Source organism: Penicillium macrosclerotiorum, assembly GCF_028827735.1.
Source record: "Penicillium macrosclerotiorum strain IBT 26536 chromosome Unknown utg000006l_segment0_segment0, whole genome shotgun sequence".
Lineage (NCBI taxonomy): Eukaryota > Fungi > Ascomycota > Eurotiomycetes > Eurotiales > Aspergillaceae > Penicillium > Penicillium macrosclerotiorum.
Genome location: NW_026643085.1, coordinates 3,561,467 through 3,588,591, shown reverse-complemented (window position 1 = coordinate 3,588,591; position 27,125 = coordinate 3,561,467). Strand labels below are relative to the sequence as shown.

The 27,125-nt window shown below is 49.6% G+C and overlaps 12 protein-coding genes across 12 annotated transcripts; 5 read left to right on the top strand and 7 right to left on the bottom strand.

Annotated features, from left to right (window-relative positions):
* Window positions 1–543: 543 nt before the first annotated feature.
* On the top strand, window positions 544–2,076 carry N7462_006568 (sulfatase family protein; the record flags this gene model as incomplete). Its single annotated transcript, XM_057078286.1, has 1 exon — window positions 544–2,076. One exon carries the CDS (start codon window positions 544–546, stop codon window positions 2,074–2,076), a length of 1,533 nt encoding a protein of 510 aa, XP_056933866.1.
* A 476-nt stretch (window positions 2,077–2,552) lies between these two features.
* N7462_006567 (uncharacterized protein) lies at window positions 2,553–4,223 on the bottom strand (the record flags this gene model as incomplete). The annotated part of the gene is made up of 1 exon (XM_057078285.1): window positions 2,553–4,223. One exon carries the CDS (start codon window positions 4,221–4,223, stop codon window positions 2,553–2,555), a length of 1,671 nt encoding a protein of 556 aa, XP_056933865.1.
* Window positions 4,224–5,729: 1,506 nt separating this feature from the next.
* Window positions 5,730–10,035, top strand: N7462_006566 (Vegetative incompatibility protein HET-E-1; the record flags this gene model as incomplete). Its single annotated transcript, XM_057078284.1, has 3 exons — window positions 5,730–6,163; window positions 6,248–7,847; window positions 7,906–10,035. The coding sequence occupies 3 exons, from the start codon at window positions 5,730–5,732 to the stop codon at window positions 10,033–10,035; spliced, it is 4,164 nt and encodes a 1,387-aa protein (XP_056933864.1).
* A 1,065-nt stretch (window positions 10,036–11,100) lies between these two features.
* Window positions 11,101–11,643, top strand: N7462_006565 (uncharacterized protein; the record flags this gene model as incomplete). Its single annotated transcript, XM_057078283.1, has 1 exon — window positions 11,101–11,643. The coding sequence occupies one exon, from the start codon at window positions 11,101–11,103 to the stop codon at window positions 11,641–11,643; it is 543 nt and encodes a 180-aa protein (XP_056933863.1).
* Window positions 11,644–11,956: 313 nt separating this feature from the next.
* Window positions 11,957–13,390, bottom strand: N7462_006564 (putative MFS transporter; the record flags this gene model as incomplete). The annotated part of the gene is made up of 4 exons (XM_057078282.1): window positions 11,957–12,527; window positions 12,590–13,060; window positions 13,128–13,230; window positions 13,255–13,390. 4 exons carry the CDS (start codon window positions 13,388–13,390, stop codon window positions 11,957–11,959), a joined length of 1,281 nt encoding a protein of 426 aa, XP_056933862.1.
* An 817-nt stretch (window positions 13,391–14,207) lies between these two features.
* N7462_006563 (DUF3237 domain-containing protein) lies at window positions 14,208–14,708 on the top strand (the record flags this gene model as incomplete). The annotated part of the gene is made up of 1 exon (XM_057078281.1): window positions 14,208–14,708. The coding sequence occupies one exon, from the start codon at window positions 14,208–14,210 to the stop codon at window positions 14,706–14,708; it is 501 nt and encodes a 166-aa protein (XP_056933861.1).
* A 191-nt stretch (window positions 14,709–14,899) lies between these two features.
* Window positions 14,900–15,180, bottom strand: N7462_006562 (uncharacterized protein; the record flags this gene model as incomplete). The annotated part of the gene is made up of 2 exons (XM_057078280.1): window positions 14,900–15,107; window positions 15,161–15,180. 2 exons carry the CDS (start codon window positions 15,178–15,180, stop codon window positions 14,900–14,902), a joined length of 228 nt encoding a protein of 75 aa, XP_056933860.1.
* A 492-nt stretch (window positions 15,181–15,672) lies between these two features.
* N7462_006561 (uncharacterized protein) lies at window positions 15,673–16,044 on the bottom strand (the record flags this gene model as incomplete). Its single annotated transcript, XM_057078279.1, has 1 exon — window positions 15,673–16,044. One exon carries the CDS (start codon window positions 16,042–16,044, stop codon window positions 15,673–15,675), a length of 372 nt encoding a protein of 123 aa, XP_056933859.1.
* A 70-nt stretch (window positions 16,045–16,114) lies between these two features.
* Window positions 16,115–17,221, bottom strand: N7462_006560 (uncharacterized protein; the record flags this gene model as incomplete). Its single annotated transcript, XM_057078278.1, has 1 exon — window positions 16,115–17,221. The coding sequence occupies one exon, from the start codon at window positions 17,219–17,221 to the stop codon at window positions 16,115–16,117; it is 1,107 nt and encodes a 368-aa protein (XP_056933858.1).
* A 469-nt stretch (window positions 17,222–17,690) lies between these two features.
* Window positions 17,691–18,779, top strand: N7462_006559 (uncharacterized protein; the record flags this gene model as incomplete). The annotated part of the gene is made up of 2 exons (XM_057078277.1): window positions 17,691–17,867; window positions 18,078–18,779. The coding sequence occupies 2 exons, from the start codon at window positions 17,691–17,693 to the stop codon at window positions 18,777–18,779; spliced, it is 879 nt and encodes a 292-aa protein (XP_056933857.1).
* A 1,088-nt stretch (window positions 18,780–19,867) lies between these two features.
* On the bottom strand, window positions 19,868–21,174 carry N7462_006558 (SEC14 family lipid-binding protein; the record flags this gene model as incomplete). Its single annotated transcript, XM_057078276.1, has 3 exons — window positions 19,868–20,518; window positions 20,589–20,712; window positions 20,933–21,174. The coding sequence occupies 3 exons, from the start codon at window positions 21,172–21,174 to the stop codon at window positions 19,868–19,870; spliced, it is 1,017 nt and encodes a 338-aa protein (XP_056933856.1).
* Window positions 21,175–22,844: 1,670 nt separating this feature from the next.
* Window positions 22,845–25,463, bottom strand: N7462_006557 (Ras GTPase activating protein IRA2; the record flags this gene model as incomplete). Its single annotated transcript, XM_057078275.1, has 4 exons — window positions 22,845–23,005; window positions 23,070–24,246; window positions 24,290–24,913; window positions 25,008–25,463. 4 exons carry the CDS (start codon window positions 25,461–25,463, stop codon window positions 22,845–22,847), a joined length of 2,418 nt encoding a protein of 805 aa, XP_056933855.1.
* Window positions 25,464–27,125: the final 1,662 nt, after the last annotated feature.

Here is a 27,125-nt window from a genome sequence, read left to right as displayed (position 1 = left end):
GGCCGCCGAACGCCATTTCCTACCCCAGATAGCACCAATAGTCAATCGATACCTAGACCAAGACTCGGATGATCCTCTTTCACAGAATATATAGTGAACAAAAATAGCCGACGCATCAGAATTCACCCCAATCCCGAGCCAGTCCCTCATGGTGGAGACGTGGGGTTCCAAGGCCAATGGGAACTGCTACAGACCGACAGCCGCCGATTGCCGTTACTGTGGACCCGTAATGCTCATCTTCCCCAGTATACGCATGACTCTCAAGCGCTTTGCCCGCTCAATTATTGGGTAGAATCATGTAAATATGCTCTTGGGCTCCACAGAATACCCCTCGATGAGGGGCAGGGGGCTACCATGAAAGCCTACTTGCTCGAATGAGTATGATCCGAGCAATGAAAACGCCTCTCCACGCAGTATTTAAAGAATACTTTATCGCCTAGCTTCCGCTGGCAGATTCCTTCTGTGACACACTGAAATAATTCGTTCTACCTCTCTATTCTTAAAACAAATCAGGTTTTGAGATAGATACGCCCTCAAGGCAATATGGCGTCTGATACTCGCCCTAATATCCTCTTCATCATGGCTGACGACCATGCCTCCAAGTCAATTTCCTGTTATGGCGCCGGAATCAATCATACGCCCAATTTGGATCGGCTGGCTACAGAGGGAATGAAATTTAATCACTGCTATGTCACAAACAGCATTTGTACGCCATCCCGCGCCGCCATCCTGACCGGCACGCATAACCATGTAAACGGAGTCATGACACTGGACTCGAAGATCAACAAACACATCCCGAATGTGGCAAAACACCTGCGCGTTGGTGGATACCAAACGGCAATGGTGGGCAAATGGCATTTGGGCGAAGGTAAAGACCATGAACCAACGGGATTTGACTCCTGGGAGGTCGTCCCAGGACAGGGCGAATATCACGATCCGCAATTCATCGGGCCTGGTGGAATCCACAGAGAACAGGGATATGCCACGGATATTATCACAGACAAAAGCCTGAGCTGGATCAAATCCCGGGATCCCAAGAAGCCATTCTTTCTCATGTGCCATCACAAGGCGCCGCATCGCAGCTGGGAATGCGATCCGAAACACAAGCATCTTTACAAGGACCCTGTCCGTCTACCAGATACATTTACAGACGACTACAAGAATCGCGCTAGGGCTGCTGCCGTTGCCAAGATGCGCGTAGCTGAAGATCTCACTTACATGGACCTCGGACTCGCCCAGCCTGATGGCGGTCGCTCTGTTGTCGGAAGCAAGATGATGGATACGTGGTGGTGGCACGACCGCAAAATTCCGGATCCAGAGGATGTGACCCAGATGAAGTTGATTGATAAAGACGATGGGACGGTGTTCACGTTCAAAACACGAAAGGAGCTCGCCGAGTTCAAGTTCCAGCGCTATATGCAACGATATTTGCGCACCATCCAAAGTATCGACGACAACGTGGGTCGGATGCTGGACTTCCTCGAAGACGAAGGACTCGCCGAGAACACGATAGTGATATATACCTCTGACCAGGGCTTCTTCCTCGGCGAACACGGCTGGTTCGATAAGCGTCTCGTCTACGAGAATAGCTTTAACATGCCATTCCTGATCAGGTACCCACGCGAGATTGCCCCCGGCAGCATTTGCAACGATATTATTTGCAATGTTGACTTTGCCGCTACGTGGCTTGATTTTGCTGCTCTCCGCAAACCTACTTATATGCAGGGTGTGAGTTTTCGGCAGCTCTTGCAGCAAAAGACGCCAGCAGACTGGCAGCAGGTCGCGTATCACCGGTACTGGATGCATCGGGACGTAATCCATGAGGCTTATGCACACTACGCGGTGCGAGACCAACGATATAAGCTGATTTACTGGTACAATGAAGACTTCGGCATTGAGGGGACAAGGCCTGGTGGCGAGGAGAAAGAATGGGAGTTGTTCGATCTGCAGGATGATCCCTTGGAGCTATTTAATTGCTATCACGAGGCTAAGTATGCTGACGTAGTCAGGCATATGACGAAATTGTTGGAAGATAAAATGGAGGAAATTGGTGATGAGCCCGTACATCCTCGGTAAAAGTTCGATATAATTAGGATGCTAATAGTATATTCGTCGTCCTAAAATTTTGAAATTTCTATGATGTAAAAGGGCCGATCTTTCCACCGGCCTCGTTATTTCGAATTGGGAACTCTCTTTGGTATTCTACATTGCGGACCGAAGTGTGTGCGTTTCCTGTGTCAAATAAATCCACGTTGCCTGACGATACTTTGAAGACAAGTCTTGTTTCAGAGATGAAGATTAGCTGAGAGCTATCGTCCATGGTATATTCATATCTAAAAGTTCTATATTGGAATAATATTGTACAAAAGTCTTCATATACAAAGCATTATACAAGAGGGAGATGGTAATAGACAGAGACAAAACGGTCTAAACAACGCCATTGGGTGGGATATTTCATGCAACACGCTAGCATCAGAATGTGAGATAGAAGAAATAGGGAGCACGAGCCAAAGCAAAGGGAGAATAGGAGAAAGGTGGCTTCTGCACCAACCTCAGTCACGCGTCCTAATTGGGATTTCAATGGCATTTTGCAGCATCCATGTCAAGGGCCTTGGTTTATTTTCCCATTCCCGATCCATGATAACCGCTGCCTCCAACATGATAGCCAGAGAATACTTAGGCTGATAGTCGTTGGACCCAAGTTGGATATCATGATCGACGAACGCTTTCGCCAGACGGAGTTGAAGGGCTCGTTCTGGCCCTTTCGGTTTAAATCCAGAGAGCAGATAGAGGAAGGGATGCTCCCAGAATTCAGAAGAAAGTTCATTAATGGGAAAGTCTTTGGGCTGACAGGCGTTGCGCAAGTTGTTTCGGACAATCACCTTGCCAGCAGAGAGTTGCCATATGTTGCTGATATCCTCAGAGCCATTCTTGACAGACGTATTGCGAACGAAAGAGTTTAAGACTGTCGAACGCATCCTGAAAGTCACAGCTTGTTCCATACAGGCATAGTGCCACAGCACCCGGCAAATATTGTAGTTGTGGCCTTGGAATGCAATCAAAAACAATTTTTCGAACGCTCGGCTATCCATTTTGAATTGACGGCTTTCGAGAAACTTGTGCGTATATTCAAGGGCGGAGTGAATATCATCTTCAACCATGTGCAATACTTGCGTAAGACAAGATCCGTTTAGCTCAAGCTGATTCTGAATGCAAATGTCCAGAAGCTCGTCCATGGCATTAAAGTTTTTGGTTCGAGAAACCACATTGAACAGCTGGCCAAGTAACGACGGACTAAACCAGTCTGCACCATTAGTCTTCATCATTAAATCAAAAAAGCTATGCACATTTCGGCCACCATCCAAATGTACGAGGAATGAATCCGAGATTGTGAGCTGAAGAGCTCCGCGAACAGTGTTAATGTCTTTCATATAGCCTTTCTTCGCCATATCCTTAATGATATAAGACTTGGTCTTGGAAGTAAGCATGGCTTCCAGCAACGCCAGCCATGTGTCGGCATTGGGTTGAATTTGCTGTTGAGACATGTTTTGCAGGAAAAGTTGGAACATTCGTTTATCCTGACGCCGCGCCGCCGACCGCAGCAAGATATTGTATGTGTCCGCTGTTGCAAATTGCACGCCTCGATTAAAGATATCTCGAGCAGGTTTGAGGAATTCATGCTTGAATAGGAACTCCAGAGCGCTGTTCAATGCCGCAGTCGAGATGACCTTTTGGTTTGTATCTCCGCCAAATAGCTGTACAATGCGTTTCGCGATCTGCTCCTCCGGAGCCACGTCAACTTTATCCTGAGCTCTCTCAATCGATTTCAGTCTGTGGGTATTGACCAAGTCTTCAATATGCTCAGCAAACTCTTTGACAGTACCAAAAGACGGGCCAGCTTTGATGACTTCATCCAAAGTTAAGTGCTCTTTCTTGGGCTTAGGGAAAGTCCAGACCCCACGGATCACCGGGATCGGGAGTTTTTTGCGATTCAAGGCATCCCTAGAGCTCAGAACAGAAACTGTAGGCCTCTGAATTTCGATGAGGGGATCTCCGTTTGTTTGCAGACTTTGCGATTGTTTGATGTTGTCCTCGGCGACCTCAACTGCACGCTCTGAGCCCGACAGGAGAACCTTACGGTTAAGACCGTCGCCATCCTTTGGTGCAAGAACGTGGACACGGCATCCGTGGCGAACATGAATATGCCAAATGTTCTCTTTCATTGATGTACTGGTAATTCCAGACATCAGGGCAATTGTCTCCTCCGGAACGTACAGCTCTTTGTACCGAGGTCCCCTTTTATTTACCGCCCGAGTTCGCCGTTGTACGTACAACAGTAGATCCCTCACTTCAAACCAATTTCCAGGATGCTTGTGGGTCGATGTCTCCTGTTTTTCTTTTGCAAGAAGAAATTCGCCATATCGTAGTTGCCTCCGATTCCGTGGCGATAAGGTTCTCTGCAAAAAAGGCTTGGGAACTCGAATACGGGACCCTGGTGTCAAAGATCGCAATGCTGATGGCTGCGCAGATCCTTCTCTCGCGTTCTTCGTAGCTATTCCATTAATTCGGGTAGGTTTGGCGGTGGCGGGCTTGGACTCTCTGCGCTTCCAAGCAGGCTGGTTTTCCAAAATTGCTTCAGCGGATTCATCTTTTTTATTCTCTTCTTCATGTGTTTGTCCCCTTTCTCCGTCAAAGCAAGGCAACTCCGATGTTGAGTCATTGTCAGCTTCTGTGGTTGTTGTAGCGTTCGAGGCAATCCATCGGCACGTTTGTCGACGGAACGGAGATAGAGGCAAGGCGGATTGCGGGACAACAGAGCGACAAGGAGAAGCTAAGAAGCTGCAGCATCTCCTTGAGGCGCTAGAATATTTCAAGGATGACATGGGTCGCCGGCGTTGCAGCGCAGACGCGGCCCATCGGGGGTAGAGAAACAGCAATGGTTCATCGGGGCCAGCCACGAAAGAGTCCAAGGAGGCACATAAATGCCTTCGCAGACATGGGCGGCCATGCGATAACATATGGAAAGATGTTCCCCTTGTACCATTAAATGCATGAAAAGGAGAAGGGATTTGAGAGAGGATTGAGAGGCTGTTTGGAAAGATCGCATTGCTCCGAAATTTGTCTGTCGCGGAAGCAATTCGGGAAGGCGGTGACAGGCTCCCGTGTCCCACGTCGATCTGATAAAAGAACAACTCCAAGCTACAATTGACGTATGGTAGAGCAGATTAGATTGTAGTTTATAGAAAATCGGACGATCTCCATTGCATGATATGAATCATAGCTCTCAAGATGATATCAATTTCCATCAAAAGTTGGATTATTGGGCTGAAATCACATTCACACCAACATACACTCTTAATTAAATAACCAGATATTATTCGTCAACGTGGTCATGCAGAACCGCTAGCTCAATGTATCTGATTTGGGTATGGTTTCGGTCCTTTTGCAAACAAGTTTCATGTCCTAATCTTAGCATCGCATCATGGACCTCCGGAATCGCCCAGTTTTGCTGCCGCCCCATTCCTAGTGTCCCCCCACCCATGAATCCCCCTCATTCTTGTTGGGCAACCTCGCTACACACTTATGATCAACTTATCTATACCCAACAGATGTCCAATTCGGCTTCTTTCTCATTTGAAATTTAGAGGTGTAACGTTATTTTTCGTTGAATCTATGTTCTTCGGGGATTTGGGTTCAGCATTTGTGCCTGGATCATTATTCCCGCTAAGATGATGGATGGGGTAGGAACGGCATCGAGTATCGCTGCAGTGATTGATCTATCTGCAAAGGTTGGATCACTCCTTTTCCAATTCACAAAAGCGGTCAAAAATGCAAGATCCGATGTGAGCAGACTGATGCAAGAGCTGGATAGGCTGAAGAATACTCTTCACGGAGCGCAGGCGATTCTCGACAGCCCAAAAGGCGCATGGCTCCGGAATTCGCAAGCATTATACCCGGCGCTCAATGATTGTTCTTCGCAACTTTTAGATCTTCAATACAGATTGGAAACGAAACTTGGTGTTGGGCCTCTAAAGCGTTCCATGAGTCGATTTGGACTTCGCTCTTTGAAGTGGCCACTGGAAAGCAAGGACGTCAATAAAGCAGTCAAAGCCCTTGAGCACTATCGAGATACACTGACTACAGCGCTAACAATTGATCAAACGTCTGTTTTTCTCTTTCCTTGTTTGTCTATCTCTTCCCTTTTATATTGACCAGAGCATGAAACAAAGACTGAAAATTTCTCTAGTGGATACGTGCTCAGTATCAGCCAGCATACAATTCTTTCAAAACTGCCCTTCGTGAAAGAAGCTGTTTTTGATTCTCATGCGGACGAGCAACATGCGCAATGTCATCCCGAAACCAGGGTATCTCTTCTCCAGAAGATAGAGCAATGGGCAGATGATCCAGAAGCAGAATGTGTCTTTTGGCTGAATGGGCGAGCAGGAACAGGGAAATCTACCATATCCCGTACTGTTGCGCAATCTTTCTCATCAAAAGGTTCTCTTGGTGGAAGCTTCTTCTTCAAAAGAGGCGAGCGAGATCGCGATAACCCGGCACAATTATTCACATCGATAGCTTCCCAGCTAATTTCAAGAGTGCCATTACTAGCAGCCGATGTCGGGGCTTCTATGGAAGCAGATCCTGCTATCGTCTGTAAGGCTCTGAGACTACAGTTTGAGGAGCTCATATTGGAGCCTCTCAGGAAATTGAATCCGGCAGCATATCATGGAAGAAGTATCGTTCTTGTGATCGATGCACTTGATGAATGCGAAGGGGATCATAATATTCGAGCCATTCTCGGTTCACTGTCACGAGGGGGTCAATCACCCTACATACCTCTCAAAGCCTTTGTGACAAGTAGACCTGAGCTGCCGGTCCGACTTGGCTTCAATGACATCAAAGGTAGTTATCAAAATATAATCTTGCATGATATTCCGAAGCCAATTGTCCAGGGTGATATCGCTACATATCTGAACTATGAGCTGGCCAAGATCAAGTCTGACTATAATAGCCAGTCTTCCAATCTCTATCTTCCATTTGACTGGCCAGGCCCGGAAATTACTCAGACCTTAGTCCATATGTCTGTGCCACTGTTTATCATTGCCGCAACTATTGTTCGTTTTATCAGAGATCCAGCCTGGTCTGATCCTGCCGGGCAACTCAAAAAGGTTATTGAACATACAAAATCCCAACCATCCGAGCTTAATACGCTCGATGCTACTTATGGTCCAATCCTTGATCGCCTCTTGCTTGGTCAATCTGAAATGGCCAAAAGGTCACTTGTGAGGGAGTTCCAAGAAATCGTGGGTACTATAGTGCTTTTGGCTGAGCCTCTCTCAGCGACTTCATTGGCCCGTCTTCTCAATGTTCCAAGATCTGACATAGATCGCCGACTTTTATCTCTACATTCCGTCCTTGATATCCCAGAATCCACAGATCACCCTGTCAGGTTGTTCCACCTATCCTTTCGTGATTTCCTTCTTGATTCAGACAAGCTCCATGGCAGTCGATTCTCGATAAGTGAGGAAGAAACGCATGGCAAAATTGCCATGAAATGTTTAAATCTGCTCTCTAGTCATTTGCAGGAGGATATATGTGACTTGAAAATGCCAGGAACGCAGATTGTGAACATACCAATCCCACTAATCAACTCGTGCATATCTGCAGATATTCGCTATGCATGTCTTCACTGGGTCTACCATATTGTAGAAGGCAAAATGCACCTGACAGATACCCACCCAGTCTATGCGTTTCTCAAGAAGCACTTTCTTCATTGGCTTGAGGTTTTGAGCCTTTTGAGGAAGGCTTCCGATAGCATCGCCATGATGAGAAACTTACAAGATCTCGTAAGTATAGATCTCCTAGAGATATGAAATGAGGCAGTGACCGACATTTAAAATTTAGCTTACTCAAGATTCACCCCTCTTTGCATTCTTGCATGATGCGGTCCTATTCATTCTAAATTGTCGCTCGATCATTTCAACAGCACCCCTTCAGATCTATGCTTCTGCACTTCCATTTGCTCCAAAGAACAGTCTTATTAGGAGGACATTTGAGAATTCGATGCCAAGCTGGATACCACGCTTGCCGAAAGTAGACTTCATGTGGAATGATTGCTTACAAATACTACAGGGGCATACTGCTCCAGTCATGTCTGTGGCATTCTCCCGAGACGGTAAAGCTGTCGCGTCAGCCTCTAGCGACAGGACGGTTAGAATCTGGGACTCTACTACCGGCGAAGAAATTCAGAAGCTCGGCCATTTTGGCAGAATCCATGGGGTGGCGTTTTCGCCAGCCGGTAAAACAATTGCAACCATTTCGTCCGAGTCGGTTATCCGTTTCTGGGACATAAACACAGGCGACGAACAGCAGGTTCTTGAAGGTCACACAGATATCATTGCAGCAATCTCTTTCTCACCAGATGGGAAGAGCATTGCATCTTCCTCGCATGACCATACAGTTCGGCTGTGGGATGGGGAACAAGGTGAGACCAGTCTGGTTCTCCAACACGGCGACTTGGTAACCTCCGTTGCTTTCTCCACTGATGGAGAGAGGATCATATCGGCTAGTCAAGCGATCTTATATGTTTGGAACCTTGCAACTGGTGAAGAAGAATACCGCCTCGAGGGACATTCCGATTCCATAAATGCAGTCACATTCAGGAACGATGGTCGGACTATTGCCTCGGCTTCTAGTGACAGAACGATTAGAATCTGGGATACGGAAACGGGTGACCAGATACAACAACTTGGCCATGAAAGTCGGGTTCATGGTGTGGCCTTCTCACCAAATGGGAAAACAATCGCATCTGCTTCATTCGATTCCACTATTCGACTCTGGGATGCCGCTACAGGTACAGTAGTCCGCATGTTGAATGGGCACAGCGGCTTGATCACAGCCATATCCTTCTCTCCAGATGGGAATATAGTTGCATCAGCTTCATCCGATGAAACTGTTAGAATTTGGGATGTTATGACGGACAGACTACCCCATGATCCTCCGAATGCAAATGATCAACTCGATCACCCCAACCAAACAGATCGGCCCTTGAACTCAGCTCCAATTATTGAAGGACGCTCGAAGCAACGAACTTGCACAGTCAATTCTGTCATATTTTCTCCTGATGCTACGATAGTGGCAGCTTCTTACAGTAATGGGATGATTCGACTGTGGGATGCACAGTCAAATGAAGAGATGCATACGATTGAGGCTCACGGTAGCTTTACCACAGCTATCGCTTTTTCATGGAATAGCCAAGTCCTGGCCTCCGGTTCGATGAATGGCTTGATTCGAATTTGGAACCCAAAGACAGGCAAAGAAAGACAAAAGTTTTACGGGCATCTCAATTCTGTCAATTCTCTTGCTTTTTCGCCGATTAACATGGCACTTGTCAGTACCAGCAATGACAGCACAGTTCGGCTGTGGAGCGTTTTGGAAGGAGAAAGGGACCTTCTCTACAATGACCTCGGTCATCGTTCTAAAGCGATTGCATATACCTACGGTCATCCGTACAAGGCGATAGCTTTTTCTTCGGATGGCGGCTCCATCGTGGCGGCTTCTGCAAATGATACAGTATGGCTTTCGAGAACCATTCCAGGCAGAGGAATACAGGTGACACCATGCTATGATACACCAATACTCGCAGTTGCCGCCTCCACAGACGCCAGAATTGTGGCGTCGACTTCGGCCGATATGATTATTAGGCTATGGGATACGGTGGCAGGCTCTCAGGTATATTCTTTATACACTGCAGTCACTCTCACTAGATTGTCATTCTCGGTTGATAATCTCTATTTGAATACGGACCGTGGGCAAATTATTCTTTCTATTGACATTGATGATGAGCCTTCTATTGGGAAACTAACTGGACCATCCATACTTCTTTGCAAGGATTGGGTTATTCAAGGATCAGACAGCATGCTCTGGGTTCCCTTGGATTATAGGCCGGTATGTGTGGATTTCCAAAATAACACATTTGCGCTCGGAGATGCATCTGGTGGGATGAGATTCATGGAGATCGATTTCAATCGTTGATAGGGATCTCGGACTGATGGGCATTGGGTCTGTGAACCAAGTGGTTCGTTGGCAAACGGGATATTGTATACCACCCCATTGCACCATTGATGGATGTCTCATACGAAATGAATCTTTCTGTTGCTTCTAGGATTGATTTGTAATATATAATGCTTTTCATACATCAATATGCTCCTAGTGCATAAATATCATTGCGCAGTGAAAGTTCTTAGTAAATGAGACGCGAGAAAGCAACCGGACATTTTTTCTTATGCAGCTGAGTGGGGCAAAGAACTCTTTCTTCATTCTGAAGTTGCCTCTGATTTGCTTATACTCAAAAAATCACTTCAGAAAACACTGTTCATATTCACTTATCTAGAATCATCAGAATCATAATGTAAGAATTATGCCAACGGGGCCTCGTTTCTCTAAGGATAGGTGATATATTTCAGGCATTGCTTTCTTCTGTTGAATTTTGGTGCCATCGACTCAATCTCGACTACCCAACATACGTACCTGTCCTCGTTTCAAATACAAGAGGCCTTTGGTACGAGAGATCATATAACTTCCTGCACTCGAGATATTCGATAAAAGAAGTCGCGTCATGTCGAGTATTCCCAAAACCATTATCGTAACTTCACTAATAACCCACCCCCAAATATTTGGTATTCATGGAATTAACAAAGGATAATATCTAGGTATAGGTTACCTGTCGTTTAATCAAACAGAATATTATACTATAGCCAACTTCTTTGTTCTCTGTTGCTTCATGGGACCGTCTAGTTTGCAGAGACGTTTCCCGGAGATCTAAAATCAACGTTGCAAAGTTGCACTAAGAAGAGCTTTGTCATTGTGTACATTTTTTGTCATTTGTGCCACTGAACCTTCTATTTTGAGCTGTGTTCCTCTTTTATGCCATAAATCACCTCCCACTTTCCTGCTTTTTGATCGACCACAACTCCTTCCTCTCCTCATCGCCAACGTAAACCCAAATCAACCGCATCAGGCAAGCTCAAATCGCGAGAAATTTCATATCAAGCCATTCTGACCTCAGCGATCTCTAATTCCCAACTCAAGTCACACAAAATGGCCTGGAAGAGACGGGCATCCTCGGAAACCGATCCGGAGGCTATGTCAGCTCCCGTTCTGAAAAGAGCCAGGACAGCCAAGGAGGAGGCGCTCGAAAGTCCAGCACAGTCCGAGCAGTATATCGAACTTCCCGAGCTTCCACTCACACTTGGGTCTGCGCCGACACCTGGATTGGAGCCGATCACCACACCCGTATCGGGCAATAAGTGGGAGCAAGCTGTTCGCGCTCATGACCCTGCCATCGGAAATGCCCTGGAACATATTGACCGAGCCAAGGCCTTGGCAGTCGATCTAGAATATCGCATTTGGGAATACTCGGTCTATGATAATTGGGGACCAGACCTGTGGGGCTGGGATCCTGAGGCGTGGCAAATGAACACTCAGTCACAATTCCATAGCTTCTTGGGCGAGATCAATGCCGCAAAGGAGCTGATCAAGGATCGAGATCCAGCGTTTAAAGCTCTCCTTGAGGATTTTCTGAATGAGCCACTTGAGTTTCTTCATGGGCCGGGCTCCCGCCTGACGCATTATTTGTATTGACCTGATCAAATGTCGTCAGTGGAGAATACGGGAGAGAAGAGAAAGTTGGGCTCTGGGAATTCTAGTCGACTGCTTCCTTTGAGATTGAAGATCAGAATGGGATAGATTTGCTTTTGGTTAATGCTTCAGAATACATTGTGCCTAAAGATATCAGACTGAAAAGATTGAACGCATAGGGGTTGATAGTCAAAGGTGCTCTTATTTGCTTATTATGTTAGATCATCTTTCAGCTCCCTTGCAATGCTTATGAAATGATCACAATCCATACACAAAATATATGCGATGTTCATTGGAGCAGTGGATTCGAATCGATTTAAAATACATCCATGTTGCGGTGTCTCCTGGAATCGTACAAATATAACGGCACAGCACAAACAAGAATCAACATATTCAGCATGAACATGATCATGTAGACCTGAATGTAACCATTCTTGTTGACCCATTCAACAGCCACGTATAAGAAAATGAAAGCGACCAAATTCTTAAAGATGTTTATTAAGACCAAACACTCAGCGGCCTCCCTCTGATGGCGGTGGACGATATAGGTGATAGCAATGTTAGGCGTATAGACGGATCCAAATGAAACAAGTCCAAAGCCAACAGCAATCGCAGGCCAAGAGAGTTGATTGCCACAAGCAAAGGCTAGCAGAATGCAACCTGCTGGGCCGAAGAGCATTCCAGGAATGAGGGAAATCAACCGTTTCTCAGGCCAAATGTTTTGACCTGCGGTGCGACGGATGATAAAGTTATTTATAATATCAGAAAGCTTGCCGCCACCAAAGCAAGCAATCAAGAAACCGATGATTGCTGCAATCTGCATCAAGCCAACGTCTTGTGTTGAGAATAGGTAGGGAGGAGCCTGAAGAAGGGAGGACATTGTGAAACTGTGAACAATAATGGTGAGCAAGAGAATGGCAATGAATGGAATAAGTAGGAGAGCACTCACATCAGAATCAACTGAGGGCTCAGAGTAATGGCGTAAGTGAAAATACCCCAGCAGACAGAGGGGTGAGCCAGGAGCCTGAGAGGATCGATCATAGCGTTCAAGAAATTTACTTCAGCATTGTATGCGATAGGTGACAGGATCTCACGAAGAGGAGGTGTGTAAATATTGTAGCCATCTGGAGTGGATGAAACTTGATTCACCTCCTCACAGAGCTCCTCCTTGGGCATCTGCGCTTCGTCTTCCTTGTATGCTTCACGATTGTGCAATGTTTCGAGCTGGTCGATAGTCAAGTCGAGCTCCGGGCGAGTAAAGTTGGACTCGGGGAAGAGGGAAAACATCAAGAGAAAACTGAATACTGCAACACCACAACATAGCCACATGAAAGAGTGCCATGTGTCGGAGAGTGCTGAGGTCATAAAGCCAGCAATGAGCGGACCCACGGCACTTCCACCTGAGATAAGAACGATGTAGCTGAAGGCCAATAAATAGCGACATTTAGCTTGACATAAGTTGATCATTAGCGCCTGTCTGCACTTACATGGACATCATAGCTCCTCGGCGATGGACAAAAGTGGTATCTGACACAATTTCGGGAACGATACTCTGCCGTGTGAAAAGTGAGCTAGGTGCAAAATCATAAGCTGAAAGAGTTCAAATTACCTCACCAGCTGCAGCTGCAAACCCCTGCAAGCATCTAGCGGCGATCAAGCTATTAAAAGAGCCTGCTGCAGCAACCCAGGCCAACATGCCTGCTTGCAATATCATGGATACAAGGAGAGAAAAGCGCTTGCCAAACTTCATAGCCAATGGCACCCAGAAAATATTTCCAATACTGAGAAATAGAAAATTGTACTATATTTCATCAGAAAATCCAGCTCCTATTCCCGCCCCTTTCTGGGAAACAAATGGCCGGAACACACCGTCAAAACTTGGGTTGCACCCGATTGAGATTTGTGATATTCAGCCATCAACAAGGGAACTGCAACGGAAATTCCTGCTCCTCCCATGTTGGAAACGAAATTTGCAAAGGAGGTGGACACAACAGCCGCAAGTTTGAGAGCAGACGGCCATCGTAACGGGTCCTTTGGATCATTAGTTGGAAAGGGGAGAAGAGGGAAAATTATGGCGCCCCATGTCTATGGTGGCACGTGTGAAAGTGAATATAGAATTTTGGAATAGAATTCTGTAAGTGATATCTAGGCCGAAGAGGACTGTATTTGTGAATGGCTTTGCAGCTCTCCCTGATGACGAAGACTAAAGAGTGGCACCGGGGAACAGCCGGAATATCAGTCCGGGGCATAATCCGGGGCAGAAATATAGGGGAACAATCGGAGGAGAGTAGAAGTAAGCAGCACCATGAGTTCTTTTAAAGTTTCCAACAGAGCCACGCTTTATACTATATCTAAAAAAACAGTAAATTTATCGATCTACCAATAATCGCCACAAAAGTGCGTAACTTTGGCTGTTCGTATCCCTCCAAGCACTCGTCACTCATCCTGCGGCACCCACCTCGCTTTTACCCCTATCTCTTTCAATATACTACCAAATTCCCTAATACCACAATTGATTTGGGTCGTCTCTAACTTTCATGTTGATGAACTAGCCAATCCACACCGCCATGTCTCCCCCCGCTCCCCAGATAGAATACGCCTTCACCCTCCATGTCGACTTAGGCCCGCCACTTGACTACGGCTCCACCTCAACCGGCGATAAACGCTTCATCCCAATCACGGGCGGAACCGTCTCCGGGCCCAGGTTCGAAGGAAAAATCCTCGCCAACACAGGTGGAGATTGGAACGCCGTTCGCGCAGATGGGGTAGTGCATCTCTACGCGCGTTACTCCATCCAAGCAAACGATGGCACCGTTATCGGAATCTGCAATGAAGGGTACGGAAGAGCTAGTCAAGAAACTATGAAGGTGGTTTTTGAAGATGCGGACCCGTCTAAGGCATCTATGGCCAACAACGGGGCCGATTGGTACACGCGCACAAACCCAAGATTCGAGGTGGACGTCAACAATGAAAAGTACGGCTGGCTAGGCCGTTCTGTGTTCCTTGGCAATCTGAAGCCTCCTCAGCGCCCGGTATATGTGGAAATTGATGTCTATGAGGTCCTGTAGAACACATGACTGTGTGGGTGTAGGGCGGGGATAGACCGGATGGAATGGAGGCAAGTTGGGCCGATAGCGATGTTGGTATTGTGGGGTCCGAATCATGAATCACAGCTCATATTTGAATAGACGTTCTCTTCATAGCCTCTTGTTATGGCAGTCTGAATTCACTAAGAGAAGATCACAGAATTTCACCTGGTTCATATGTCGGGAAGTGGGTGTGTCTTTGTTTGCCAAAGTAGATCTCTACATTTTGTGAATTGCAAATCACTAGGTATTATATCGTGAAGCTTTGCAAACGTTAGCCTGTACCAATGATGGACTACTGGTGACACTTCCCCAGTCAGTTGATCAAAGTCAAGTTGACCCAAGGGCTTGGCCAGCTGCAGTACTATTATTGAAACGAATCTATCACTCGTCAGTGGATGGCTCGCGAGTTGAAAGTAAAATATGGGGCGTACATAGTATTGAGGATCAGCATGATACCACTAGTCATCGCTACGGAAAGCATCACTGAGCGACTGGCCTAGAGGATCATTGAGTCCTGTATTGCGCGTGTCGAAATTGGAGTGCTTCGATCAAGCGATCTTAACCTTCAGGTAATCTTCATTCCAGTCGCCATTCGGATCTTTAGCATCGCCTGCATTGATCTGGTCCGTCAGAGTCAGTTGAATATCACCCCAGGCCAAATTATAATAGCGACTATAGGTAGAGGCAATCATCCAGCCACAAAATACATAGGGCGAACACAAAAAAGCAGGCGAACCGCTGGAATTGAACCAATAGAAGGCATAAAATTGTGAGACATCCAATCAAAATAGAGTGCTGGGATATCGGCTACGGATAAATCTAGAATTGATTTAACATTAGACTCAGGAATCAGAAATCAGAAATCAAAAGATAGCCCGAACTAATAATATTTACAGGGCTCTTTGACGGTATTATGGTGGAGAGAAACCAGATAGCCACACAGCTATCGATGAATATGCCAATCTCTCCCAACCTCCGCAGCCTTTGGAATGCCCTTGATCTTCGCGTCTTTCAATACATGTAGCGGCTCATCGGTTGCCTGAGCCCGCTTCGATAACAATGTATCATGTCTCGATACTGGAGTCAAGTCGAGCATTCCCAAGCCCGAGTCGCCGTGGGTATCCGTGAAGACATTCGGCCCCGTAATATGGCGTCTAGCAGTCTCAACAGCGCGAGTCAGGTTGTCTTTCTTGCGCTCTATGCGCTCTGAGTCTTTCGCGTCAAGGTCCGCTGGTTGCTGGGAAAGTTGGTGAATGATGTTGACGAGGTGGGAGACGAATTGCCAGCGAGACGCTTGGAACAGGAACATGGACATGATCTCTGGGATCTGAGAGAGAGCACGAGAAGTAAGAAAAAAGATCCAAAGAGATATTATGATTTTGTAATCACGGCGCATTCGCAGAACTCACCTTGGCGTTCAGGTAATACAGCTCCTCGCCTCCATCCTGAACAAACCTCTTCAGCGCATCAATTCTCTCTCGGTCAATAGAGGCCAGCCTCAGTTCGCGCATCAGGGCTGGTATGTCGCCAATCTCCTCGAGATGGACCTGCTCATCCACCTTCGTGCTCACACGACTCAAAAACCCGGACTCCACGCGCGACAAGCCCGTAGCGCTCTGGTCACGGCTGCGAGCCCGCGAGTGGATAGTGAAATAGTCCTCAGTCAACATGTGGGCCCTTTCGAAATCGGATCGTCCCCGGTGTCGCTTGTCTTGGACCTTTGATCGCAATCGAACCCAGCGCCGCCGCCGGACGAAGGAGTGAAACCAGGGGTGCGTCCCGTGCCACTGGGACGACTTGAACGAGAATGAATACTGCCAGCCCTGCTCGTCGACATCGCCCGACATATCCACGTACCATGTCCGCCAGGCCCATTCCCAGCTTGGGTCGGGGACCTGGGCATTGGTGATGTTGACGGGGCTGTCGCGGCGGTCTTGGGTCATCCAAGCGCTGGGGTCGAAATTAAGGAGGGAGCTGTGAGAGTAGAGCGGGACGCCGAAAAAAAACCACCCACGCTGGTTCTCGTAGAGAATGTCTAGTTCTGAGATGGCCTTCGAGTCTCCGGTGAGAACTGGGTTCTGGCCCGCGCTGGCGGATTGCGACGTCTCGTTTGTGGTGCTCGGTGCGAAATCGGCCACATCTATATCTATCTCTGCGCTTGCCGGGTTCTCGCCCGCCGTTCCTTGGTGCGATGACTGCCTGCTAGCCTCTCCCCCCGAGCTTGCTGCCGATATGGACCCGCGCACGCGTGACGACTCCCGGCTCAAGGAGCGTTCGGCATCGGTGTCGGTCGGGATGCCGAGTTTATCTGGTTGCCATTTTGCGTATTTTCTTTGAGCCCGCTTCCCGGAGACCGATGCGTGGCTAAGATGTTTCGTCAAACTGCTTTGACGGCCGACAGTGGAGGCTTGTCGCGAGGAGCTGCTACTCGTGGGCTGCTGCGCTGAGGGGAGGGTATTATCCACGAGGGAAATGCTTGGAGGGCGCTCCATGGTCGCTAGACTGGTGGACGACCACGGAACGTGTGGGATGATTGTGGTCGTAATACTATATCGAAAGCCCTAGTCGATGTACAATTGTCGCATACATCACCCAGCGGGACTTTGCATCACACCAAGGTAGCCTGTGCTCAGGCCCAGATATAGGCCAGTATAGGGAAAGGGGGATCAAAGTACTGACAGTGCTCTTATTTAGAAGACGAGGAAGAGCAGGAGTAATAATAAAAGGAAGGGGAAAAAAGGGAGAAGTCTAGACTGGGTATTATCAGAGCAAGAAAAATCACAGGCACAAGTCGAGGGGAAAGTGAAGAGGAGAGCAAGGTTCCCCCCGTCGATGACATCGTTTGCGGGGGGGAGGCCGCAGCGCCAAGCCCGCATCCGCTCTCCAACGCGTGCAGAAAACCCCATCAACAAAGTCCGTCTCTCCCAGAGAACCACCACGACGCTCCTCCTCCTCGACGCCATGGCCGAGCCACACTACCGCAAGATCGAACTGCAGTCGCCCACTGATTTCACCTATCTCTACGCCAACACGATCGCGCTCTCGCGCCAAAAACTAGACCTGCATCTGCCCCCTTCAGCAACAAACAATGACGCCCCCGATCCAATGCGCGAGCGCGTACGGGAACTGGTGGACGAGGTAAGCATGCCCGACTCCGTGCCCATGCCCACAACACAGCAGGGGAGAGAAACCGAATTGCGATCTTCGTTGCAGGGCGTCAAGCCGTGGCAACAATAACAGAGAGCAATGAGGGGACCTCCGGGGGGGGAAGGGAGAAAGGAGGGGCAGGAGTGGCAGAGTTACCTACATACAACAAGGCTAACACAAGGCCCACGTCGAAACGAACAGTACATAACGCGGACCTTCACGAGCGCGTCCTCGTCGATCAGCATCAACGGGATCGACTCGACGTCGCCGCAGTTCCCCTTCCCGGCCTCGTTCACTGCGCCCGAAACTGTCGAGTACGAGCCGTTCGACTCCGAGCTCGCATCGCGCGTGTCCACGCTGTACGCACAGCTCGAATCGCTCACCACAAGCGTGGCCCAGTTACGCCGGGAGACACCGCAGCGCGCTGCGCAGGAGTATGCGGCTCGGCTGGAACAGGTTATCAAGGATGAGGTCGATGACGACGATGAGGAAGAAGGGGAAAGTGTGAATGGACATGACGACCGGGAGGGCATGGACGAAACCAAAGACGAGAGCCATGTAGGCTCAAGCAGCGAGCAGGGTGCGAAAGACGTTGAGAGCATGGAGGTTGACACAGAACCCCAGGCGACGACCAAACAACGACCGGGGCGGACTCAACGCCGTCGCAATCGTCTCGATCCGGCGTGGACATTGCAGGTCCCGCTTGGCACGAACGAAGAAACGGAGCGCTGGCGGAGTGGCGATATAGCCGAAGTATACGAAAATACCCTGCGCGCGCTTCAGCGGCTGCAGGGCGAAGGAGATGTGGACACCGAGGCTGGAGCGGAGGGCAACGCACTGGCTACGACGATGGGCAAGGCCGAGCGGGCTGGGCGTGCTGCGGAAGTAGTAGAAAACATGTGAATATGTGCATTGGGAGTTTCTCTTTGAACAGTTGGAGTCTCTTGGGAGGGGTTATTGTTTACTTTTTGTTTGTTGATTCTATATGGCAGGCGTTTCTTTTTTCGGAGCTCAGGACTGACTCGGGAGGGGGAATCATGATACCATCGTCTTATTTCTATTTGTTCTGGGTTCCCGAAGTATACGGGTACTGACTGCATTGAATGTCATCCGTGATAACGCAAGTAGGATCGTCTTCAGTGAAAACGGGGGCGTGTTTGGAAGATTTGGCAAAGCCTCAAGAGGAGCAATTCAATCTATTACACCATCGATAGCCTGATACAGGGCGTTATACATGTAAAGAAGATTGGCCGATTGGCAAAAAAAAAAAAAAAAAAAAAAAACATACAAAGAACCGTGTCTTCAAAATCACTCCCATCTCGCCTTTTGGCCTTTCGGAAAAGAAAAGAGCAAAACTCATTGGAAACCCCGCTTATCGATAGGTTCAATTCCGTTCTATAGAGAGGGGGCGGAAGCGTACCAGCCGCATATTTTAAACCGTAGACCGACGAACAGTACATAAACATATACTCTGAGGGAGGGGGGGGTCGATGTGCGCCGTAAGATCATGAGATCTAGATCGGATAGCGTGCAAGGTACCAGGAAGCGTATCTGCTAGAGAGCCTGAAGAGAAAGGAGGCAGAGCCTGAGAGATCGAGGCTTAGAGAGAGGTCGAAAGGAGAGAAAGGAGGAACTGCCAAAGTATAAAACGGGCGACCTGACGAGAGGGCGATGGGGCATCTTGACGTGTACGCCCCGTTCGCAGTGATGCGATCAATTTAGACACACAGAAATAAATCTCTCAATAAAGGAGACGAAAAGGTAAAAACAGGAATGTTTTTCTCTCACGGAACTCCCTTCGTCTGGTTTGAATTTTTGTTTGGATCATTTGGTTTTTGCTCTCTTCTTAGGATTGAGTCTGATAGAGGAGGGGGGACATAGTTGGTAATGGAGCAGAGCCGGCCCCCCGAGCGGATGCGAAAATGGCGATCAGAAAATCAAAGCGAATGGAAAAGAACAAAACGTTTCTATAAGCGCCCCCTTCCCGTCCTCTATGCGCTGGTCTGGGCTCCCTCCTGGCCCTCGGCATCCTTCTTCTCATAACCGGGGTCCTCGTTCTGGACAACAGCCTCCTCGGTCTCCTTGGTCTCCTTGGTCTCCTTGGCGGTCGCCCAGGCCGGCGGGCGAGCCCACTCGGACTCTTGCCAGGGGCCCATGTCGGACAGCTCGCAGCCACCCTCGCAACTGCATTTGCCGCCAAACTCGACGGGCAGGTTCTCCGCGGGCACCTGGGAAAGGAGCTCCTTCTGATATCCGCTACCGAGCACGTGGATCTTGTTGACGGTCACCGGGTCAAGGAAGCCCTTGACAACGCTGAAGACACTGCTGAAGCCCCAGGGGGCGTTGATGAGGTAGAGCTTGCCCAAACGCTCGGGGTAGTAGTTCTGGGAGATCTCGGAGGCTTGGCGCACGTAGCTGTAGACGGAGGGAATGCTGGTAACGCCGACGCCCTTCAGGTCCATGATGGTGCAGCAAGTCTCGAGGAGCTTGCCTGCCTTGCGCGAACAGGCAGGGAGACGGGGATCAGCCAGCTTCTCATATTCCGTGACCAGGTTCTGAAGCATGCGATCGCCGGTGGTGATCTTGTACATGGCAGTGAGGTCAATCTTGCCCAGCTTCTCGATATAGACGGGACGGCCATCCTATTGACAAGAGAAGAAACACGCAGATTAGTGATGTCCCGCGAATCTCACGCTTTCGCTCCGAACTCACCTTGTCGGTCTTGTGGTAGTATTGAGGATAGTACTTGAACACCTCGGGCTTCTCGGGGTATTCAAAGGTGCGAGGCAGGTCATCGGTGCCAAACTCCTTGCGCCACTTCTCACAGTTCACGAACCTGTAGCAGAAAACAAAGCGCATTAGACTCATCTCATCTTCGGAAAAGACAATCAAAAGAAATCTTCCAAGGGGGAGGGGTGGGGGGAATTCAAAATGAAAAGGCGAGGCGAAGCATGCAAATCCCCCCTGGAGCTGTGTTGCGGGCGAGGAAACACATCGCCCGCAACACAACTCAGAAAACGGAGTGTCTCCAAGAAAGAAAGAAAAAAAAAACGTACATAGCCTTGGACGCCTCAACATCGAACTTGCGAGCACGAAGGAATCGCAGCAAGGTCAGAGTATCCAATCGCTCTGTGTAGCCCATCTGCTCGAGCATTGTGCGCAGCTGGTGCACCTTCGCATCCTGTTCCGGGGTGGTGTGGCCGGGGTGGCCATCCTGGGCCTCCGGGGCAGTGGTCGGGAACTCGTACTGGTCGTACTTGGGGTCGGTAGGCAGCTTGGACTCGGTAGCGGCCGCCATTGTGATTGAGAGGTAAATTCACAGAGGGGGAGAAGAGGAGTTGAGGGTAGGGGGGAGAGAGAGAGAGAATAAAGGAAAGAGAGGGGCGAAGGCGGAGGAGAGAAGAAGGTTGGCACGGAAGGCGGAGTTTGGGCGTGGCCACTTTTCGAGGTGGCCAAACACGCACGCTAAGGTTTCGGTGCAAACAGTCGCTAGTGCCTGATAGCACGATGGATCGGGTAGCAGAGAAGTCAGTATGGGACTTGGATGGAATTAATCAATTAATTATGGATCAGGGCGAAGAGTCGCCGTCATCTAGAGAAACAGGGCCCCCCAATCCTCCCCCCTATAACCACCGTGACTATCGGGGCGTGGAGAAGTCAAGTACTGGCATTCGAGGCCTCCGTAATTGGCCGGGGATGCACGATGATGGCGCCTCTCTGTCATTCTGGCCTGTTATCCTGTCGTGTCCTCTAATAATGGCACATCATTGGTATAATGGTGAAATGATGACCTGTCCGCAAACATCCTCTGAATCGCCTTGTTATGCAGGTAGCCCTCCTTCCACCACGTTACATCTCCAGGGCATGTTCCCGAGGGCATTGTAAGAGTCGAGAGCCAATCTTCTTGAAATCTTGAAATCCACCATACATGCAGCGCCAGTGGAGGCAGAGGGGCACGAGGCGGTGTTCGGACGAATCCACCTGCAGGACAAAGATCCAACAGAAAGCCGCGCCAAAAGGATCATCGGCACTTTAACAGTTAGAGTAAGCCGGCAAAACCGACGTCAGGCTGATGGAGGCACATACGCGTCCGCTACCCCAAAAAACGTCCTCAAATCCCGAAGTAAATATGTTTGATAAGATGGATATATAAACAGGCCGGGTGAACGTCCCGCTACGACAAGCCTCTGTACAGACTGAGGGGATCATCGACAACAAGAAAACACGGGTATTTCATTATACACAGCGCTGGGGGGCCAATACAAAAGAGCCCCGAGCGGTGGTGGGAGACAACAATCCAAGATGGCGTCCAAACAGGCGAATACAGCAAGATCCAAATGATAACAGGTAAGATTACAAGATAGGGGGAGAAGCCCGAACCCGGGAGATCAGAATCCAACGAAGAACACAGCGAACCAAAAAAAAGAAACGAGAACAACAACTATGCGCTGGGTATAAATTGCAAAAAAATTTCACAAACATGGTGGGCAGGGGAGGAGGGAAGAGTCAACGTAACAAAAGAAACAGCGATCAGATAAAAATTTCACATTGATCGTGAGCCAATTCCCCGAGCCTGCAGGAAACCACCACAATCAGTCCACCACCACCACCAGCAGCTATGTTCGTGTATCACCACCATGCATAGGAGACGTGAGGGCCACTCATTCCCAATTTCACAATGTTCCGGGAGGTCAGGTCAGAGTCATAGCAAGAGAGCATGTATCCAGTCCATCGATCGGGGGACGTCGAGGATGGAAAGGGGGTATATGTATAGAAAAAGAGAACGGAAGTATATATCCGTGTCCATCAAGATCATCAAACAGAGGCGGCGACGAATCTGCGGATGGACTCGCCGCCCGAGACGAATGGGTCAGAGACAAGATGCCCTTCGTCTCCAGAGTCCTCGGTCTCATATCAATCATTAGGTGGGGAAGGTATCGAGGGCGCTGGGGCCGCACAGCCTAGTGTTTACCACCCCTTCTTGCGTGCAAATCGTTTGTTCAGGAGGGTTAGCACCTTGGAGACGTTGAACTGCACGTATTCCAGGTCCAGATCCTCCAGATTATCCTTCTGCATCTCCAACAGATCATCCAGCTTGAGATCAAGCTCCAACAATCCACGGGCACGCCCTAAACAAAAAGAAATTAGTCTCTGGATGATATTATCGAATTAGCTCGGTTGTGAGCAACTCACCCTTGTAATGCAGACTGATAACAAAAGTGCCGGGGAGCGGGCTCTTGAACATAAAGTAAATATTCGCCCGGCGATTTTCTGGCACATTGCTACGCCGAATCACGCCCTCCTTCTCCAACTGCTGGTGAGTGAACTTGTACGGTCCCAGTTCCTGATGCTTCTGCTGTTTCCGCTGCTTGCCCTCGGATTGGCTGCGCACGTTGTGGAGATAGGACTTGTAGGTTTCCAACTGGCCCACCAGGTACGCATTGTGGTCGCGGATGGTGGCAAACACTTCCTCCAGCTGCCGGGTCTCCTCCAGCACCTTTTCCTTCAGCGAACCGAGGTGGACTAACTCCTGCTCGACCTCGTCACGGAGGAGACTGAACTCATCGGAACGGTCGAGCACGCCCATATCCTGCAGCTGACTCAGCAACTCCATGGTCCGGATGCCCTTGCGGACCATCACAGCATCGTTCTTGAGAGTGGCAGCGGCTTCGGCAATGCGGTCCAGACGCAAGGGGCGACGGGCAACCGAGGAGTTCGGGGGCAAAGAACGAAGGATCTGCACGAACGTCGACTTGGCCTCCATGAAAAACACCTCTTCTTGGGTGATGTCCAGGGCGGCCGTCAAGTCGTCCAATGCAGTCTCCCAGCGGCTAAAGAGCGGCACAGTGATGGTCCGGTTCTCTTTGCGGGGCACCTGCGGCGGGGCCGCGCCCAGTTCTTGCAGAAGCAGGGAGAGGTGGGAGTGTTGGTCTTGGGCAAGTGCCAGGCTGTGCTTTTCGAGAAGAGCGTGGGTAGCGTACATTTCGTTCAGAGTGATTTGCAGTTCAAGGTCGCGCTTGGAAAGCGCCACGTAGTTGTCCATTTCCAAGCTCTCATAGAAATCCTGCACCTCGCACAGGTCGAGCAAGAACTTGTTCACGCGTTCCTTGTTCTGTTCGATGAACGGCTGCAAACTGGCCATGTAGGGCTCCTTGGCGTACGAGGGCTTGTTGGCCAGGTTCTGTAGCATCTTGGCGATCAGGGTGAGGGTCCGGCGGGGCTTGTCGGTCGGGGTGGCATCGATCAGCATGTACGAGCGCGGAGTGACGATGGCCGGGTTAATGAAGCGGAGGAAGAAGAAACCACCGATGAGAGTGCAAATCGTCTGGTCCTGAGCATCGGGGTACTTGCGACGAGACAAGCTGCGAATCTGCTTGCAGATCCAGCGAATTCCGTAAGGGGCCCTCGTTCACCGATTCAATGATGGTGGTCAGGAATCCGTTCGCGATATCCGTCAACATCTTCAGGCGGGGGGTAATGATGGCTTGCACCTGCTTGTTTTCGGCGGCATCCTCGGCCGTGACCGACCGAGCGAGGTACTCAGGCAGGGAGCCTGTCTCCTCTTCAATCTGCTTGACCATGCTCTCGTACACCTTCAGAGGGTTGATCTCCAGATCCACATCACGCAATTCGATCAACGAATTGATGCGGTCTGCGAGAACCTGTTTCAAATAGCTCTGGCCGGGGCCACGGCGAGTGTATGTGGTCATCATGCGCGACACAGGAGTATTCTGGCGTAGGAGGGAGGAGTATTCAGGGGTATTATCGAACTGGTAGGTGAGAACGGACTGGAACATCGTGAGCAAGAGATGCTCCTCACGGCTCTCGTACTGGTTTCCGTAGATAGTAAACATGACCGTCTGCAAGAGGGAATCGATCTCGGCCATGGAAACCAAACGACACAGGTGGGCGATATGGCGGGGCTCCGACTGGAGCAGGAATAGCAGATTGCCATATTTCTGGGTTCGTTCATCATTCGGAAAGAATCCTTCTTGAGGGTCGGCCGTGTCGTCGAGGTGGCTGGCGACTTCGTTTTGCTAAAAAGGGGGAGCAAAAAAGGAATTGTGAGTGAGCCTGTCTCGCACGGTGTGCCGACCATAGAAACAGATAAAGAGGGGATCGCTGGCTTACCTCCTCCAGAGCCATTCGATTCTGGATCAGCAGGGCAATTCGCGAGTCTAGATATCGAACGTCTTTTTCCAAGACGAAGTTCTTCTTGGATTGCGATGAGATCTTCGATTTGAGTTCTCGCAGATGTTTCTGTGCTATTTTCAAAGTCAATACCACCCGTCCACGATCTTCCCCGATCTTCCCTGATCTTCCCTGTAGAATCACGACAGGGGCCGGGGGGGGAGAGGAGAGGAAGCGCCTACCTCGCGCCAGGTCATCCGAGATCTCCAAATCCCTGTCCTTAGCGGACATGGATAAGTATAACGCGGTGACCGACATCCGCTTAGATTGGCGGAGCGACCGAGTATCGTGCGACGACATTGTGTTCTGTCGTGCCACGGGCTGAAACGAGGAAGATGAGGAGGACGAGGCTCGCGAGACTCGCGAGGCAGGTTGTAACATGGTCGCAACGGACATGGTGGGATTGGAGGATGACCGATGCGAGGTCCCGCGAAGGGTCGACAGCGCTGGCGACGACGGAGTTGGCGAGAACGCCAGGTCGCGCGTCTTCGAAAAGATAGGGGAGGGACCCGATTGCGTGGGAACGGTGGTGGACCGGAGAGCGAGTGCAGGGCGACCTCGATTGTTGGCGAGTCGAGAGTCGAGAGCGGAGAATTCACGCGAGTCGGTCGATTGTCGTCCCCAATGCCGAGTGTTTTCTCGAACACAAACCCAGGGGGGTGTAGTGGATTGGGATTGGGTTTAGGAGGGGAGGGTCGGCCAAGAAGGTTTTCGTCAAGACCACGGACACGGGAACGGGAACGAGTCGACGAATCAATTGACGCGGGATGATGCGAGGGCAGGATTAGGCGACCAGATGCCCAACATGAGGCGGGCACAGAAGAGCGTGAGGAAGAGGAAGAGGAAGAGGAAGAGGAAGAGGAAGAAGAAGAGAAGAAGAAGACGAGGAGAGGAGTAGAAGAAGAAGAGGAGAGATTAGGAGGAGTTAGGAGTAAAGTACAGAGTGGGGGGGGCCAGTTGGTTTGGGGAGGGGGAGCGCAGGAGATAAAATCGGTTCGCCAGGTACGCTTTTCGGGGCCTGGGGAAAAAGGGAAAATTCAAGAGCGCAGTGGGTTCTGCGGTGTGTGGAGCAGGACTGCGACTCTCGGGACAGTCGAGGGGTCTGCAAGAAATCTTATGTGCTTCTCCCTCTACTTTTCTTTCTTTCTTCTTCTCCTGGCTCTGGCTGTGGCTTGTGGCTATGGCGTATGGCGATGGCTACGGCTATAGATAGGACGACTCGGCGCATCCTGGAAGAACCCGAATAATTATAGATCAGGTGAGATCTCTGCGTGCCGACGCATTCTACTCGTCCGTTCGTCGTTCATTGGGGAGGGAGAGGCGTCCGAAGTCCCAAAGTTCCATAGTCCCATAGTTCCGTAGTCTCTCGAGAGAACCCTAATCCCATTCGGATGTGGCAAAGTATATTCGGGGGTGAGCGACGGGGCCAGTGGACGACTGAGTCAGTGAGCCACATGTGCTGGAGGACACCCGATAGGCGATCCAGAAGGGACGGTGAATGGGGATCATGCAAGGGGACAGTTACAAACGGGATATGAACTATCTAAGGGGACCGAAAATGCGGAAAATGCAGAGTTGGAGAGGGGGGGCGGTTGACGTCCTTTACCCCTGGCCCAATGCACGGCGTTTTTGCCACCCTGCGAACGATCCGCCTCCACCCTCGCGGATCCCCTGAGAACTTGGGGGGGGGGGGGGGGAAGGGACCCACGATGCCCGTCGAATGGAGACTTGTGGCGATACTTCGGAGGGGGGGGGGGATCGTTGATATCCCGAGCATGAAGATTGCATGTTTTTACCTAGAGTCCCGGTCCAAAGCAGCCCGGCAGCTGGCGTGGTCCGGCGACTCTGATCTATCGCAAATCCTGGGGATGCAACCACTGGGGCTGAACTCTGGACAGCATTGTCTGTTGTTGTCGTTGCTTTTTTCTGCCTTTTTTTCTTCTTTGAGTTATTTATATTTATATTCCTATTTAGATTTTCCTGTATATGTTTTACCATTTTTATTTTTATTTTTATTTTTATTGATCTGCATATTGATTATTCTATATTTACCTGTAC